The 16,286-nt window shown below is 39.8% G+C and overlaps 1 protein-coding gene across 2 annotated transcripts in view; it reads left to right on the forward strand.

The window, feature by feature from the left end:
* kif21b (kinesin family member 21B) overlaps window positions 1-14,807 on the forward strand; it is a 77,616-nt gene extending 62,809 nt beyond the window's left edge. For both annotated transcript variants that reach the window (XM_034693052.1, XM_034693104.1), the window contains 2 exons: window positions 7,989-8,188; window positions 14,691-14,807. In XM_034693052.1, the coding sequence (XP_034548943.1) occupies window positions 7,989-8,188; window positions 14,691-14,739 (249 nt within the window). In that variant the 3' untranslated portion in view covers window positions 14,740-14,807. The remainder of the gene's footprint in view (window positions 1-7,988; window positions 8,189-14,690) is intronic.
* Window positions 14,808-16,286: the final 1,479 nt, after the last annotated feature.

A 16,286-nucleotide genomic window follows, 5' to 3' on the forward strand; every position in this document is an offset into this window, starting at 1 on the left:
TGGAACTCCCAAGGGTGAGGTTAAAAACCAGAGGTGAGCGGGCCTCTGCAGTCAGCGCCCAGTCAATCTGGAATGACCTGCTGGAGGAGGAGATCAGGCAAGCCCCATCCTTGTCCTCTTTTAAAAACACACTTTTTTAAATGTGCTTTTACATCTTAAAGTTATATTTTTTGGCCTTTTTGCCTTTATTTGATAGGATAGTGAAGAGAGACAGGAAATGTGGGGAGTAGAGAGCGGGGGAAGACATGCAGGAAATGGTCGACCAGCCGGGAATCGAACTGGCAACCCCTGCGATGAGGACTATAGCCTCTATATGTGGGGCGCTTAGACCGCTAGGCCACCAGCACCCCATGCTTTTACATCTTAACTCATGATTGACTTTTTAATTTTTGCATGGTTCTTATTATTGTTTTTACTAAAGCGTACAAATGAGAGGCAGACGGATACATTTTATATCAGCTTGCCTTTAAAGGTGACATATCATGCAAAATCGACTTTTTAATGGTTCTCTACCTGAAATATGTGTCCCTGTCTACAAACCCCCCTGAAAATGAAAAGAATCCATTCTGCCCCTGTTCTGATTTCTCCACCTTTCTGTAAATGTGTGCTGAAACCAGCCGTTTCAGTTTTCAGTGTTTTTCATACGTCACAACGCCATCCGGTCTGTAACAGGAAGTCAGAGCTCAGAGCTTGTTCAGCCCATAGACTGTATAAAATACCCGCTACATTCACTTCACACCAGTGGGTCTTAATAGAGAACATTCCCTCTCTTCTTGCCTCCTTTGAGAAGCTAACTAAAGAGATCAGCTCCTCTGATGCATCTGTAGCAGAAGTAGAGACGGACCACAGAGTGAAAACAATGAAAATTGCTCTCTTAGAGTCTGTCAGCACACGTTTCACTGAGATCTATTCAGATCCTCTGCACTTCATCGTGACTGTACTTGATCCATGTTATAAAGATCAAGATCTCTGCTTGGAGACAGAGAAGCGCACAGCATAGGAGAAGGAGAACAGAGCGGCTGATAGACTGTATAAAATACAACTCAACCCCTCCTCCGTTTTTCATTCCCTGCACACATGTGTGCTAACAAGGAGCTTAGGAGGGAGGCATGCTAGTTGTAGGCTGTCTTAATAAACACAAAGGTCGGTTTTACTCCCCACGTCTGCAGATTTGAAGATCTAGTGGATGATTTTTAGTTTTCATGGAAAAGTGCTAGCGCTAGTTAGCATAGCCACATAGCTACATGTTCGTAGCTGTGTACCGAGACACACGTCGACATACTGACAAATAAAACAACAAGAAACACTAAATCTGTGACCAATGGTTCAGAAAGGTCCTGCTGCAGGCGCCTCTCCATCAGGATCAGATTCTGGATCAGATTCAGAGGGTTGAAGTAAAGCGGGTCTGTGAGCAGTGTGTCTATTCAGCCAACATGTAAACATTAGATCAACGTGCTGGACAGCCGAGGCCACATCCACTTTCTGAGGGGGCGTGGTCAGAGAGAAAACAGACCGTTCTGAGCAGGGCTGAAGAGGAGGTTTTTTCAGGCATGCCAAAATCTGATTTCAAAGTGTTTTTTTGAGCCCAAACTTTAAATACATGTTTTGGGGACCTCTTAGACCAATATATGTTGATGAAAAGAGCAGAATATGTCACCTTTAAAAACTTGAAACAGAGCAAAGTAACCCGCTACCTGCTGTGTGAAAAATGTGTTTAGAAAGATTTTTGCCTAAAGAAACTATTGTGTGAGATGTCTGATGGAAGCAGTAATGAAAAAAAACTTTGTTGTCTTATTTTGGTTGAAAGCTTATCTTAAAAAAAGAAAAAGTCATTATAAAATAACAGGAGATGCAAATAAACAGGAAACAACAGGAGAAAGTTGATAAAATGTATTACAGGTTATCTCCTGGTGTGTGGTTTTCATTGAATACAGCAAAATGAATCTGCAGCTCAGCTGGTTGAGATGAATCAAATAAAAAAAAAAACAAGCAAAAAATATGCTGGCACAATGAATGCCAAATACATCCTTCTGTCAGTTTCAGATTTCCTTTTTTCAGATTTCATTGTGTAAGGCTGTTCTGTATGTTAAGATTGAGCAGCAGTATGCAGCACTGGAAAGAGAAGAGAGCTGCTGCCTGACAAATCCCAAATTCTGAGCCATCCACAGTCTAACTTTTACTTTGTCCCTTGCACTTCCACAACAATTTGTTTCTCCATTAATTGCTTCGTAGTCATTTTGAATTGCTGCAGAACCGTCCGTGCTGTGTTTTGATTCATGCTGGACGGAACCTAGCTGACTTTTATTAATGCTAGTTCACTGGAGCGTGATCTCATGCCAATGCGCTGCAGCTAACTGATATCCAGTGCTGCAGGATTTTGGCAGGCAGACATTTGCGGCAAAGTCTCCCAATTAAAAAAATGTGAAGCAGAATAAATTGTTATGTTTCATGATATTCTGTTTTATTCCATTAACACAGACAACAAGCAGGGGCTGTTCTTTAACTCATTACAGTGTTACAGACAGCACATGCACGCCTGTCTTTACTTCCTGCAGTGCCTGTGTAAGGGTGCATTTGATTTATTGTTTGGGGATGCTCAGTTTTTCCACAGCCAGACCTCAGACTTTATCAATGTCTGAGGTCTGGTTTCCTCATTTGTGGAGGTGAATATCTGAAAAATGACTCTAAGATTTTCACCTCCACAAATGAGGAAATGTGTCCCAGCATTTAAAGGTGACATATCATGCAAAATTGACTTTTTAATGGTTCTTTACCTGAAATATGTGTCCCTGTCTACAAACCCCCTGAGAATGAAAAAGAATCCATTCTGCCCCTGTTTTGATTTCTCCACCTTTCTGTAAATGTGTGTGAAACGAGCCGTTTCAGACTTCCGTGTTTTTGTTACGTAACAACAATATCCGGTCTGTCACGGAGTCAGAGCTCGGAGCTTGTTCAGCCCATAGACTGTATAAAATAATACTGAATCCCTCCCCCGTTTTTCATTACCTGCACAAATGTGTGGTAACAAGGAGCTTAGGAGGGAGGCATGCTAGTTGTAGGCTGTCTTAATAAACACAAAGGTCGGTTTTACTCCCCACGTCTGCAGATTTGAAGATCTAGTGGATGATTTTTATTTATCATGGATAAGTGCTAGCGCTAATTAGCATAGCCACATAGCTATATGTTCATAGCTGTAGCTGTAGCTGTGTACCAAGACACGTCGACATACTGACAAATAAAACAACAAGAAACACTAAATCTGTGACCAATCCTTCAGAAAGGTCCTGCTGCCTTTCTGGTAGAGGTCGGTTTTACTCCCCACGTCTGCAGATTTGAAGATCTAGTGGATGATTTTTATTTATCATGGATAAGTGCTAGCGCTAGTTAGCATAGCCACATAGCTACATGTTCGTAGCTGTGTACCAAGACACACGTCTACATATTGATAAATAAAACAAAAAGAAACACTAAATCTATGACCAATCCTTCAGAAAGGTCCTGCTACAGGCGCCTCTCCGTCAGGATCAGATTCAGAGGGTTGAAGTAACGCGATCTCTGAGCAGCCGTGTATATTCAGCCAACATGTAAACATTAGATCAACGTGCTGGACAGCCGAGGGCACATCCACTTCCGGAGGGGGCGTGGTCAGAGGGAAAACAGAGTGTTCTGATGAGGAATGAAGAAGAGGACTTTTCAGGCATGCCAAAATCTGATTTCAAAGTGTTTTTTTGAGCATAAACTTTAAAGACATGTTTTGGGGACCTCTAAGACCAATATATATTGATGAAAAAAGCGTGATATGTCCCCTTTAAATACTTGGGTTTTCTCTTAGATGAAAATCTTTCTTTTAATCATCATATTGAGAGTTTAACCAAAAAACTGAGGATGAAGTTGGGTTTCTTTTATAGAAATAGACCCTGTTTTTCTTTTGCTGCTTGTAAAAAGCTCATTCTAGCAACCTTTGTATCTGTAATTAACTCTGGTGATGGTCTTTATACGCACACATCACTGTATCTTGTATGAAAAGGTAGGCTTGTCTTCCTTATACAACAGAAGAATGGAGCATTGGTATCTTTCTTTATAAGGCTGTACTCCAGGAGCTGCCGTCTTCTTCATTGACTCCTACAGTTGTCAGTGGCTGTCACCTTCAGTCCCATGGACAAATTCTTCTTGTCATTCCTCAGACTCGCTCTGTCTTTGGTAAAAGTGCTTTTAATGTCTTTGCTCCCTCTTCTTGGTTTGAGCTTCAGGGTCGCCTGAAACTGGATTGTTTGATTTGATTGGAGGATTTTAAAACCAGGATAAAGGATGATCTGATCAGCTTGTGCACATGTTTTAAAGCTTAACACTGCTAATTTATAAATCAATGTAATAGTTACTTGTCACTGTATGTTTTGTCCTGTTCTATTTGGTGAAACTTTTTATGCTGCTGTCTTGGCCAGGACTCCCTTGTAAAAGAGACTTTGTATCTCAATGGGACTATTCCTGGTGAAATAAAGGTTAAATAAAAATGTGATTTCCACTGGGACGGGACATACACTGCGTGCACAATTATTAGACACATGAGTATTTTTGCGAATATGTTAAAAACTATGTAAACAGTCGTTTTCAAATTTGTCAAGAAGTCAGATAGTGAATATATTTCTTCAACTGTGTGGTTAAAATGATGCTTTTCAAATTACGTTGGCTGTATTTTTAAATCAATGCAGAATCTGCAGAAATGAGCGTGCCAAATTATTATGCAAGTTGGTGATAAGAGCATATAACTTGTGAGAATTAAAAACTAGGCACCATTTTAAACGTTCCATTGATTGAAAATAATAATATTTACTACAACTGTATTCAAACTTCTTCAAAAACAACAGTTTTCTTTACATTTGTATACAAAATAAAACTGTAAATGTCTTTGAAACATTTCAAATCTAAAGTGTTTCTCAAATGTCCAATATAACCTCCTTTTCTTTCAGTGAGGGTCAGAGGTCACTGTAAACTGATTTAGTGAGGTTTCTGATGACTTCTCTACTGACTCTGTGAGCTGTACCTTGTATGGCTTTCCAAAGAGGCTCTTTTGAGCTGTATTTCTTGCCATCACTGTAAATTATATTATTTATTATTGACCACAAGTTCTCAGTCTGGTTGAGATCAGGTGAGCAGGAAGGCCAGTTCATGAGGCGATCCTCTTTTGTATTTTCCTGCATGGAGGAAAAGACATTCAGCTAAAGTGAAATGATGCTAGTGTTCATGCATGAGCACAATGCACCGTCACATGCATAACGTTATTCCCAGGACAGGATGGCATCTCAGGGCTTTAAAGAGGATCGCCTCATGAACTGGCCTTCCTGCTCACCTGATCTCAACCCGACTGAGAACTTGTTGTCAATAATAAAGGAGATAATTTACAGTAATGGCAAGAAATACAGCTCAAAAGAGCCTCTTTGGAAAGCCATACAAGGTACAGCTCACAGAGTCAGCAGAGAAGTCATCAGAAACCTCACTAAATCAGTTTACAGTGACCTCTGACCCTCACTGAAAGAAAAGGAGGTTATATTGGACATTTGAGAAACACTTTAGATTTGAAATGTTTTAAAGACTTTAACAGTTTTATTTTGTACACAAATGTAAAGAAAACTGTTGTTTTTGTTGAAGTTTGAATACAGTTGTAGTAAATATTATTATTTTCAATCAACAGAACGTTTAAAATGGTGCCTAGTTTTTAATTCTCACAAGTTATATGCTCTTATCACCAACTTGCATAATAATTTGGCACGCTCATTTCTGCAGATTCTGCATTGATTTAAAAATACAGCCAAAAAACATAATTTTAACCACAAAGTTGAAGAAATATATTCACTATCTGACTTCTTGACAAATTTGAAAACAGCTGTTAACATAGTTTTTAACATATTCACAAAAATACTCATGTGCCTAATAATTGTGCACGCAGTGTATAGGAATGATTCCGTAAAATTTCCAACAGTCTTGTTATTTCCTGACGCACTGTGCCGGCATGTTTGAAATATCTGTGATTGTTTTTCAGATTTGGGTTTAGAGAATAAATCAAATCAAATCAACTTTATTTATATAGCACTTTACACACAACACAGTTGATCCAAAGTGCTTTACAACAGAAAATAAGGAACACAAAGAGAAAATGAAAAATAAAAATCACACAAACAGAGGGAGAGAGAGGGAAAGAGGAGTGATAAGAGAGCAATATAATTTAAAAATTAACAGTAATAATAACAACAGTAATGACAAGAAATACAATTAACAGTGCAGTGAGTATCTGAGCCAGTGAGGTTAGGGGCAGTTAAAAGCTAATGAATAAAAGTGCAGTTTGACACGATTTTTAAAGGTGACATATCATGCAAAATGGACTTTCTAATGGTTCTCTACCTGAAATATGTGTCCCTGTCTACAAACCCCCTGAAAAGTAAAAGAATCCATTCTGCCCCTGTTCTGATTTCTCCCCCTTTCTGTAAATGTGTGCTGAAACCAGCCGTTTCAGTTTTCAGTGTTTTTCATACGTCACAACGCCATCCGGTCTGTAACAGGTAGTCAGAGCTTGGAGCTTGTTCAGCCCATAGACTGTATAAAATACAACTCAACCCCTCCTCTGTTTGTCATTCCCTGCACACATGTGTGCTAACAAGGAGCTTAGGAGGGAGGCATGCTAGTTGTAGGCTGTCTTAATAAACACAAAGGTCGGTTTTACTCCCCACGTCTGCAGATTTGAAGATCTAGTGGATGATTTTTAGTTTTCATGGAAAAGTGCTAGCGCTAGTTAGCATAGCCACATAGCTACATGTTCATAGCTGTGTACCAAGACACACGTCGACATACTGACAAATAAAACAACAAGAAACACTAAATCTGTGACCAATGGTTCAGAAAGGTCCTGCTGCAGGCGCCTCTCCGTCAGGATCAGATTCTGGATCAGATTCAGAGGGTTGAAGTAGCGCGGGTCTGTGAGCAGTGTGTCTATTCAGCCAACATGTAAACATTAGATCAACGTGCTGGAGAGCCGAGGGCCACATCCACTTCCTGAGGGGGCGTGGTCAGAGAGCTCATTCTCATTTAAAGGCACAGACACAGAAAACAGCCTGTTCTGAGCAGGGCTGAAAAAGAGGGGTTTACAGGCAGACCAAAATCTGATTTCAAAGTGTTTTTTTGAGCAATAAACTTAAAGACATGTTTTGGGGACCTCTTAGACCAATATATTTTGATGAAAAAAGCATGATATGTCACCTTTAAAAGTGAGTTTTGAGACGACTTTTAAAAGTCTCAACCGAGGGGGAGAATCGGATGGTGGGGGGGAAGAGAATTCCACAGTTTTGTGGAGACAACATCAAAGTTATAGCCTTTTGTTTCACTGTCTCTTAAATTCCTTCAAAAATATGTAAAAAAAACATGTTGCGTTTGAGTGTCTGTTAAGGTTTGTGTAAAAAGGATAGAATATGGAGCTGAAATGGGCATCACACCTCTATCAACAACCTGACAAAGTGCCTTTACAGAGAGCTCTATACGCTGCAGGAACAATATGCGTCTGCAAAGCTTCTCCTCTTCTTGTTGTATACATTAGCAGATTAAGTCATTGTTAAAATCTTTGTAAATACAAGAATGAGGAACCCTTGCTCAGTCCATGAATCATGTTTGAAGCTATTGTAACATACTGAACACAGACTCACGAGCTAAGAATAACATCCAGGCTAAATACAGCATTAGTGAGTCTGAAGCCTCACTTGTAGGTTGCCTAGCAACAATGTGCATTCTCCATTCAAGAAATATGCTGCATTAGTGAAGAGGATTTACATCCATTAGAAATGAGGAACTGAACATGTTTTTCTGCTGCTATTTTAAGACACAGTAACCGAGGTGACAACCCACATTTCTGTACCTGTTGGATAAGTGGAACACATCGATGTGAAAATGCAGGATGATATCATTACGTCAGTCACTGACTTTATTTCTCTGCTTTGACTCTACAGCAAATCCCCAACGCCCATAAAGACTGGGTGTGCGCTCTGGCATACGTTCCGGGGCGGCCCATGCTGCTGAGCGCCTGTCGGGGCGGCATGCTGAAGGTGTGGAATGTAGACAACTTCACGCCCATAGGAGAGGTCAGAGGTCACGACAGTCCGATTAACGCCATTTGTACCAACTCAAGACACATCTTCACCGCATCCAGGTAAGAATTATAGCATCACGTGCCACATCACCACCAATGTCTGAATGTTTTCTAATGTGGCATCTTCAAATTCACAGACGAGTATCCATCACTTATGTGTCCTATTCTGTCCAGCATTCTGTCTTTGTTGTAAAGGGACCATTAGAAAAAAAAATTAACTTCTCTAGATTAATACTGATTCATTCTACAAAGGGATGCACTGAAATGAAAATTCTTGGCCGAAACCGAAAACCGAAATAAATTATTATGCCAATTATTAGTAGGGAGACCAGGGACAGTTGTAACATTTCACTCCTTGGATTTTAGATTAAGCAATGCATTTTCTGTTTGTGTTGCACAGACATTTTCTAGGCTCTTTATCCTCAAATGTGACTTTGAAAAAACATCTTTTGTAAGTCCTTAAAGAATTAAGTTTAGAAGATTTATGACACTTTGTCACGTTTTAAGTCAAAGCGAATAGAACAACTGTTTAATACATGAAAGGTGACATATTCTGCTCTTCATCAACATATATTGGTCTAAGAGGTCCCCAAAACATGTCTTTAAAGTTTATGCTCAAAAAAACACTTTGAAATCAGATTTTGGTCTGCCTGTAAACCCCTCTTTTTCAGCCCTGCTCAGAACAGGCTGTTTTCTGTGTCTGTGCCTTTAAATGAGAATGAGCTCTCTGACCACGCCCCCTCAGGAAGTGGATGTGCCCTCGGCTGTCCAGCATGTTGATCTAATGTTTACATGTTGGCTGCTCACAGACCCGCATTACTTCAACCCTCTGAATCTGATCCAGAATCTAATCCTGACAGAGAAGCGCCTGCAGCAGGACCTTTCTGAACCATTGGTCACAGATTTAGTGTTTCTTGTTGTTTTATTTGTCAGTATATCGACGTGTGTCTTGGTACACAGCTACAAACATGTAGCTATGTAGCTATGCTAACTAGCGCTAGCACTGTTCCATGAAAAATAAAAATCATCCACTAGATCTTCAAATCTGAAGACGTGGGGAGTAAAACCGACCCTTGTGTTTTTCAAGACAGCCTACAACTAGCATGCCTCCCTCCTAAGCTCCTTGTTAGCACACATGTGTGCAGGGAATGAAAAATAGAGGAGGGGTTGAGTTGTATTTTATACAGTCTATGGGCTGCTCTGTTCTCCTTCTCCTATGCTGTGCGCTTCTCCATCTCCAAGCAGAGATCTTGATCTTTATAACATGGATCAAGTACAGTCTCAGTGAAGAGCAGAGGATCTGAATAGATCTCAGTGAAACGTGTGCTGACAGACTCTAAGAGAGTACTTTTCATTGTTTTCACTCAGTGGTCCATCTCAACCTCTTTGCTTAGAAGACTCTCTAGTGCTGCAGTTAAAGGAAGAACGTCTGCTACAGATGCATCAGAGGAGCTGATCTCTTTAGTTAGCTGCTCAAAGGGGGCAAGAAGAGAGGGAATGTTCTCTATTAAGAGCCACTGGTGTGAAGTGAATGTAGCGGGGAGCTCGTGATCTGAGCTGCAGGACTCGCTTTTGCACAAAGCAATCCAGACGTGGGTTTTTGCTTGCGTCATCACAACATTGGGTTTCTGCCAAAAACCGAAAATGCACTTTTGGGCCATTTTCAGTGGCTGAAGTTTCGGTGCATCCCTTTTATTCTACATCTTGAGAAATGCAAATTTATTTCAACAAATCTTTCACAACAGGGCACCATTATGAAAGTGTGCACAGATTAAAGCAACAGTAAACCTTTTTAGTTGACAGACTGGTCCTATTCTTCACTTTTCTTTTAGCTAGTGTACTTCATGAGAGATAAGATAAGATATAATATACTTTATTTGTCCCCTGTTGGGGGAAATTCTTTTGTTACAGCAGCTTACAACACGGGACAGGGGAATACAACAATGTACTAATATAATTAAAAAATATAATAACAGTAATAATAGCAATGATAAAGGTAAAATAGAATGTAATAAAACAGAATAAAATAAAATAAAATAGAATAAAATAGAATAAAATAGAATAAAATAGAATAAAATAAAATAAAATAGAATAAAATAAAATAGAATAAAATAGAATAGAATAAAATAGAATAAAAAAATAGAATACAATAAAATAAAATAGAATAAAATAGAATAAAATAAAATAAAATAAAATAGAATAAAATAAAATAGAATAAAATAGAATAAAATAAAATAGAATACAATAAAATAAAATAGAATAAAATAAAATAGAATAAAATATGGCAACTGTTACAGATGTATACACACTATGTACACTTCTATCTGATAAATAGATAAGGTAAGTTATTGCACAGATAAAAATTGCACCAGGTTATTTAAAAACAAACATACACAGTATGAAGAACAGTGTGATTCAGATGGATACAGTTGTTATTTGTGAATGTCCCAAGTCACATAGTAACTTCCATGTAGTGGAATGAAAGATGAGAACAGATGATTAACGGGACACAGCCGTGCTGGTGTTAAACAGTCTGATTGCAGATGGGGGATGAAAGACTCAATCCAACAACTAAGGCATGTCTTTTCATTTGAATTAACACACACACTGTCACTTAACTTGAATATTCATTAGAGCACATACAGTTGTGCTCATAAGTGTACATACCCTGGCAGAATTTATGATTTATTGAGTAGTTTCTGTTGTCATTATGATATAAAAAGAGTAAACACAGTTGTTTGATAATAATTAGCTTCATCCAACCACTAACCATGAGTGAAAAAAAAAGTTTTTCTCTTATCATTCATATTCTCTGAAAAATGGCCAAAAAAAATCACAAATTCTGCCAGGGTATGTAAACTTATGAGCACAACTGTATGTGTGCTACTTTGCTGCTGAAACTAGTCCCTATACAATAGTGCTGTTTCTTCCTGTTTAACAGAGAACATGCTTTTTAAATGTTGTGTTTTTCAAACTAGTAGACAGAGAGAGACACAGGTACATCATTTCCTTCTCTTTCCATGAACACACTTCTGTTTCTGAGTAAATAACTGGAACATGATTCATCCCTGCTTCTTCTCGTGTAATCATCTCTAGGTGTACTCAGCCTCGTGTCCTTCAGAGAGGGCCACACACTACATCCTGTTTGTTGAGATCATGCGTGTTAACTGTTAGTGTTACAGTTTGCGTGTGTGTGAATGTGTGCGTGCGACATTCTGTGATCTTTTCTGACTGACTACATTCATTTTTCTCACTTTGAATCCTCTTGCTGGGCTCTCCCTGAAGTTAATTAAACTCTTCTTCTTACTGTCTTCTCTTGTTTCATCACTCACCGGTAACTCTCCATCATCTCTTGCTGGATTTCTTCTGTCATCTTTTCTGTGGACATCTTATGTGGTCTCTCAGATTGTCCTTTCCTAACCTCCCTCCTTCTCCTCTACCTCCTCCCCTGTGTTAACCGCAGTGACTGCAGGGTGAAGTTGTGGACTTATGTGCCGGGTTTGACCCCGTGTCTTCCTCGACGGGTCTTGGCAATCAAGGGCCGAGCCACCAGCCTCCCATGATTGCTTGTCCTCAGCTCACCAACCCTCCTTCCCTCTGGTACTTTCTTAACTAATTTCAACATCTTTACCCGTCCTGATTCATTTCACCTCTTTCTTTCTTTTTTTTTTTTACACCTGGGTGGTACCCAGACTTTTCTGTTGGCTCCTGTTCTGTTTCTATTCTTTCAATTTGTCTCCTGGTCATTCTTTTCTAATCCTTTTGATTTTTCCATGCTTCCAGCTGGCCCAGTTTGACTTCTATTTTTTTTCATGTTTTATCATGGTTAACACTTCCTTTGCAGAGCACTGCCTCCACCAAGACAAACAGCTTTTCATGGGCTGAACAATTGACTCATAGTTCTGCTCAAAATAGCTTTCTTCTCTTGTCTTCAGACTAAATTTATCCACTGTACATTTTGCTCTTTCAAGTAGAGGTTCTCAGTTTGGTCAAATTTGCTTATTCTCTTTCTTAAAAGAAAGTCAGACAAGAAGACCAGTCCTACTTCCATGCATCGGTTATCTCAGCAGTAGGATTGTGCACAAATGAAACAGCTAGCCTTTTACACTTACTTTTTGTTTGGATTAATAATAATAATAATAATAATGATAATAACATGAGATAATGTTTGGGTGAGTAGCACCCTGTTAATTACCCGCTCACTATACATTATCCCATACATACAGTGGGGCAAAAAAGTATTTAGTCAGCCACTGATTTTGCAAGTTCTCCCACATAGAAAGATGAGAGAGGTCTGTAATTTTCATCAGAGGTACACTTCAACTATGAGAGACAAAATGAGGAAAAAAAATCCAGGAAATAACATTGTAGGATTTTTAAAGAATTTATTTGTAAATTATGGTGGAAAATAAGTATTTGTTCAATAACAAAAGTTCAACTCAATACTTTGTAACATAACCTTTGTTGGCAATGACAGAGGTCAAACGTTTCCTGTAAGTCTTCACCAGGTTTGCACACACTGTAGCTGGTATTTTGGCCCATTCCTCCATGCAGATCTCCTCTAGAGCAGGGATGTTTTGGGGCTGTCGCTGGGCAACACAGACTTTCAACTCCCTCCACAAATGTTCTATGGGGTTGAGGTCTGGAGACTGGCTAGGCCACTCCAGGACCTTGAAATGCTTTTTACGGAGCCACTCCTTCGTTACCCGAGCGGTGTGTTTGGGATCATTGTCATGCTGGAAGACCCAGCCACGTTCCATCTTCAATGCTCTCACTGATGGAAGGAGGTTTTGGAGGTTAAAATCTCACGATACATGGCCCCGTTCATTCTTCCCTTAACACGGATCAGTCGTCCTGTCCCCTTTGCAGAAAAACAGCCCCAAAGCATGAGGTTTGGAAACTCGTCAACTACACGACGAGTTGAGTTTTTACCAAAGAGTTCTATTTTGGTTTCATCTGACCACATGATATTCTCCCAATCCTCTTCTGGATCATCCATATGCTCTCTGGCAAACTTCCTATGGGCCTGGACATGTACTGGTTTAAGCAGGGGGACACACCTGGCGCTGCAGGATTTGAGTCCCTCTCGGCGTAGTGTGTTACTGATGGTGGCCTTTGTTACTTTGGTCCCAGCTCTCTGCAGGTCATTCATCAGGTCCCTCCGTGTAGTTCTGGGATTTTTGCTCACCGTTCTCATGATCATTTTGACCCCACGGGATGAGATCTTGCATGGGGCCCCAGATCGAAGGGAGATTATCAATGGTCTTGTATATCTTCCATTTTCTTACAATTGCTCCCACAGTTGATTTATTCACACCAACCTGCTTGCCTATTGTAGATTCACTCTTCCCAGCCTGGTGCAGGTCCACAATTTTCTTCCTGGTGTCCTTGGACAGCTCTTTGGTCTTGGCCATGGTTGAGTTTGGAGTCTGAGTGTTTGAGGCTGTGGACAGGTGTCTTTAATACAGATAACCAGTTCAAACAGGAGCCATTAATACAGGTAACGAGTGGAGGACAGAAGAGCTTCTTAAAGAAGAAGTTACAGGTCTGTGAGAGACAGAAATCTTGCTTGTTTGTGGGTGAACAAATACTTATTTTCCACCATAATTTACAAATAAATTCTTTAAAAATCCTACAATGTGATGTCCTGGATTTTTTTTCCTCATTTGGTCTCTCATAGTTGAAGTGTACCTCTGATGAAAATTACAGACCTCTCTCATCTTTCTAAGTGGGAGAACTTGCAAAATCAGTGGCTGACTAAATACTTTTTTGCCCCACTGTATGTATGGGATAATGTAAAGTGAGCGGGTAATTAACAGGGTGCTACTCACCCGTTTTTAATTTGGGACAAACATGACTCCTCAGGGTTTGTAAAGAGAGCTCACCTAACATTGAAAATTAAACATCTGCACAGTCCTGTTAGGATTAATATCTTAGATCACTTGATTTTAATTCTCTGACCATAGCTTCAAAATATCTATATGGGGAAAGAGTGGTGTCAGGGTGCTTATCTAACCCTGAAAAAGAAAGCCATGAGTGTTTATCTTAAAATTTCAAATGAACAAATTAGAACCCCTTCTTTTGACTTTTAGCATCTCCTCATACCTTCCAAAGCGATCTACTAACTCCTGAATGACCTTGTGCCATCTGTGGTATAAGTGGTGGTATAATTGAATTGTTCTGGAGAGCAGTGTGAATAATAAAGTGGACAGCTGGATGTAGACTTACAATTAGATTTATGTTTTACTTGCTCAAATTGAATGAATCATACTAACGTCTTCATACTTCTCTGAGAAGGCAAAGGCTTGTTTTTGTTTACTGACTCAATGTAGAAGGGTCTTTAAAGTGTGTGTGTGGATATATGTGTGTGTGTGTGTGTGAAGTTTACTTTTAAGTCATCCTTCTCATTGTGTCTGATGTACAATGAGTTTGTTTTGAAAGAGAAAACAGCTTGATTGATGCTCTGTTATTTTCTCCCTTTTGTTGTCTTTGCCTTGCTTTCCTTTGCTCATCATCCTACCACTCTCTCCATCTCTCTCTCTCTCTCTCTCTCTCTATTCAGTGACAAGACAGTGAAGATCTGGTCATCAAAGGTTTGGAGGAAGAGGTGACAACCGAAAGTGACAGCGGTATCTTTTTGTCGGCCATCTTACCTGAGCTGCTCACCTTAAAAAAAAAACAAGACACTGCAAACACAGTTTCCAAGGCAATCCAGGCATTTTTTTTTCTTCTTTGTCAAGATGCAAAGTGGATTCAGAATATGTATTCAAAGGCATAAAAAAGTCAATTTGCCTTTCAGATTTTTTTTTTTTATTGCCAATTTGAAAGTGCCATTCAGGTGTGATGTTACAAGGATGAGACAAACCCAGCTTGCTCAACATTGGATTCACCAGGCGGAGCGATTTCTCTCTTGACAGGGGAAAATATACCACAGCCTGATATCAAAAGAAGAAGAAAAAAAGTGCCCTTCTGTTCTTTCACCAACGTTTTTCGAAGGCCTGTGGAACAGCTGGGGATGAATCAGCTGAAAAACGTGTATTCATGTATCTGTTGTTGTGGCTGAAAGTCAAGACACAGAGAAGATAAACCCTGAGGGGATGTTAACTAACAGCCAGGACGTCTGTTCCTCCATTTAAGGCTGAGAGCGTCTTAACAGCCTTGACTGTTTGGAAACTAACAACACTGGCGGGTCTTGTGTTCATCATGATGGTTGATCAATAGACAATTATTGATCTTGGATTGAATATTACAGAATTAAAGAAAAAAAATACCATCACTTGATATTTTGTTTTTTTACTCTGGAGACTCTTTTCAATCACTTTAAGTTCAAGTTTGATTCATTTTTATCACGGACACTTAAGTCATGTTTTTAATGACTTGAACTTATTTATTATTTTCCCTACCTCAGTTGTTTTGAACTTTGGCACGAGGTGGGTGGGAACATTTTTACGGGTCTCTGTGTTCAAACACCAGGTGCTTGACATTTTGAAGTCTTTATTTGATGCCTGGCTCTTCATCTCTGTGTGGATGTGTCCTCTGTGGCCCACCGGCTATCAGCCTGTCTAGCTGCTGACCTTGCAACAGGAAAGCACACATCTAGTAGAACCGCCAACAAAGCACCGCCCCCGAAGGAATCTCACTGGATTGTATTGTTTGTTCCATTTATGTGCTAACCGCAGCAAAAAGAAAAGAAAAAAAGGAATCTCACCATGTTCACCTCCAGTGGACACTCCTGACACATTTTTGAGTCGGGTACTCCTTTGAGGCCAATCTTAACTGAGCCATCCTACAGTGTGTAGTTCAAAGCTGCTACTTATCCTCCACACAAACGCTAAAAGAAACCCTGCCAGTAACCCCACCCTTTTTTTTTCTGTCTGCCTTTAGCTCCCCTCTGATCTTTAAAGGTAGGAAAATATGTCAGTCTGACCAGCCTTACTGAAGAGTCCACCTCCTTCCCAGCTACTGAACTTCTCTGGGAATCGTTTTTAATTAGAGGTCTCACAGCTCTACCGGCTGCTTTTCAGGCGAGATTACTCGGGTGAAAGTAGGTCATAACTGAGGGGGATTTCTTATTAAAATCCCAGTTTTCTTCCACTCACTTTTTGCTGCTACATCTAAAGGCAGGAGCAAACTTCCTGTCCCTGTGCACTGATGTAAA

The sequence above is a fragment of the Notolabrus celidotus genome, chromosome 1 (assembly GCF_009762535.1).
Source record: "Notolabrus celidotus isolate fNotCel1 chromosome 1, fNotCel1.pri, whole genome shotgun sequence".
Classification (NCBI taxonomy): Eukaryota; Metazoa; Chordata; class Actinopteri; order Labriformes; family Labridae; genus Notolabrus; species Notolabrus celidotus.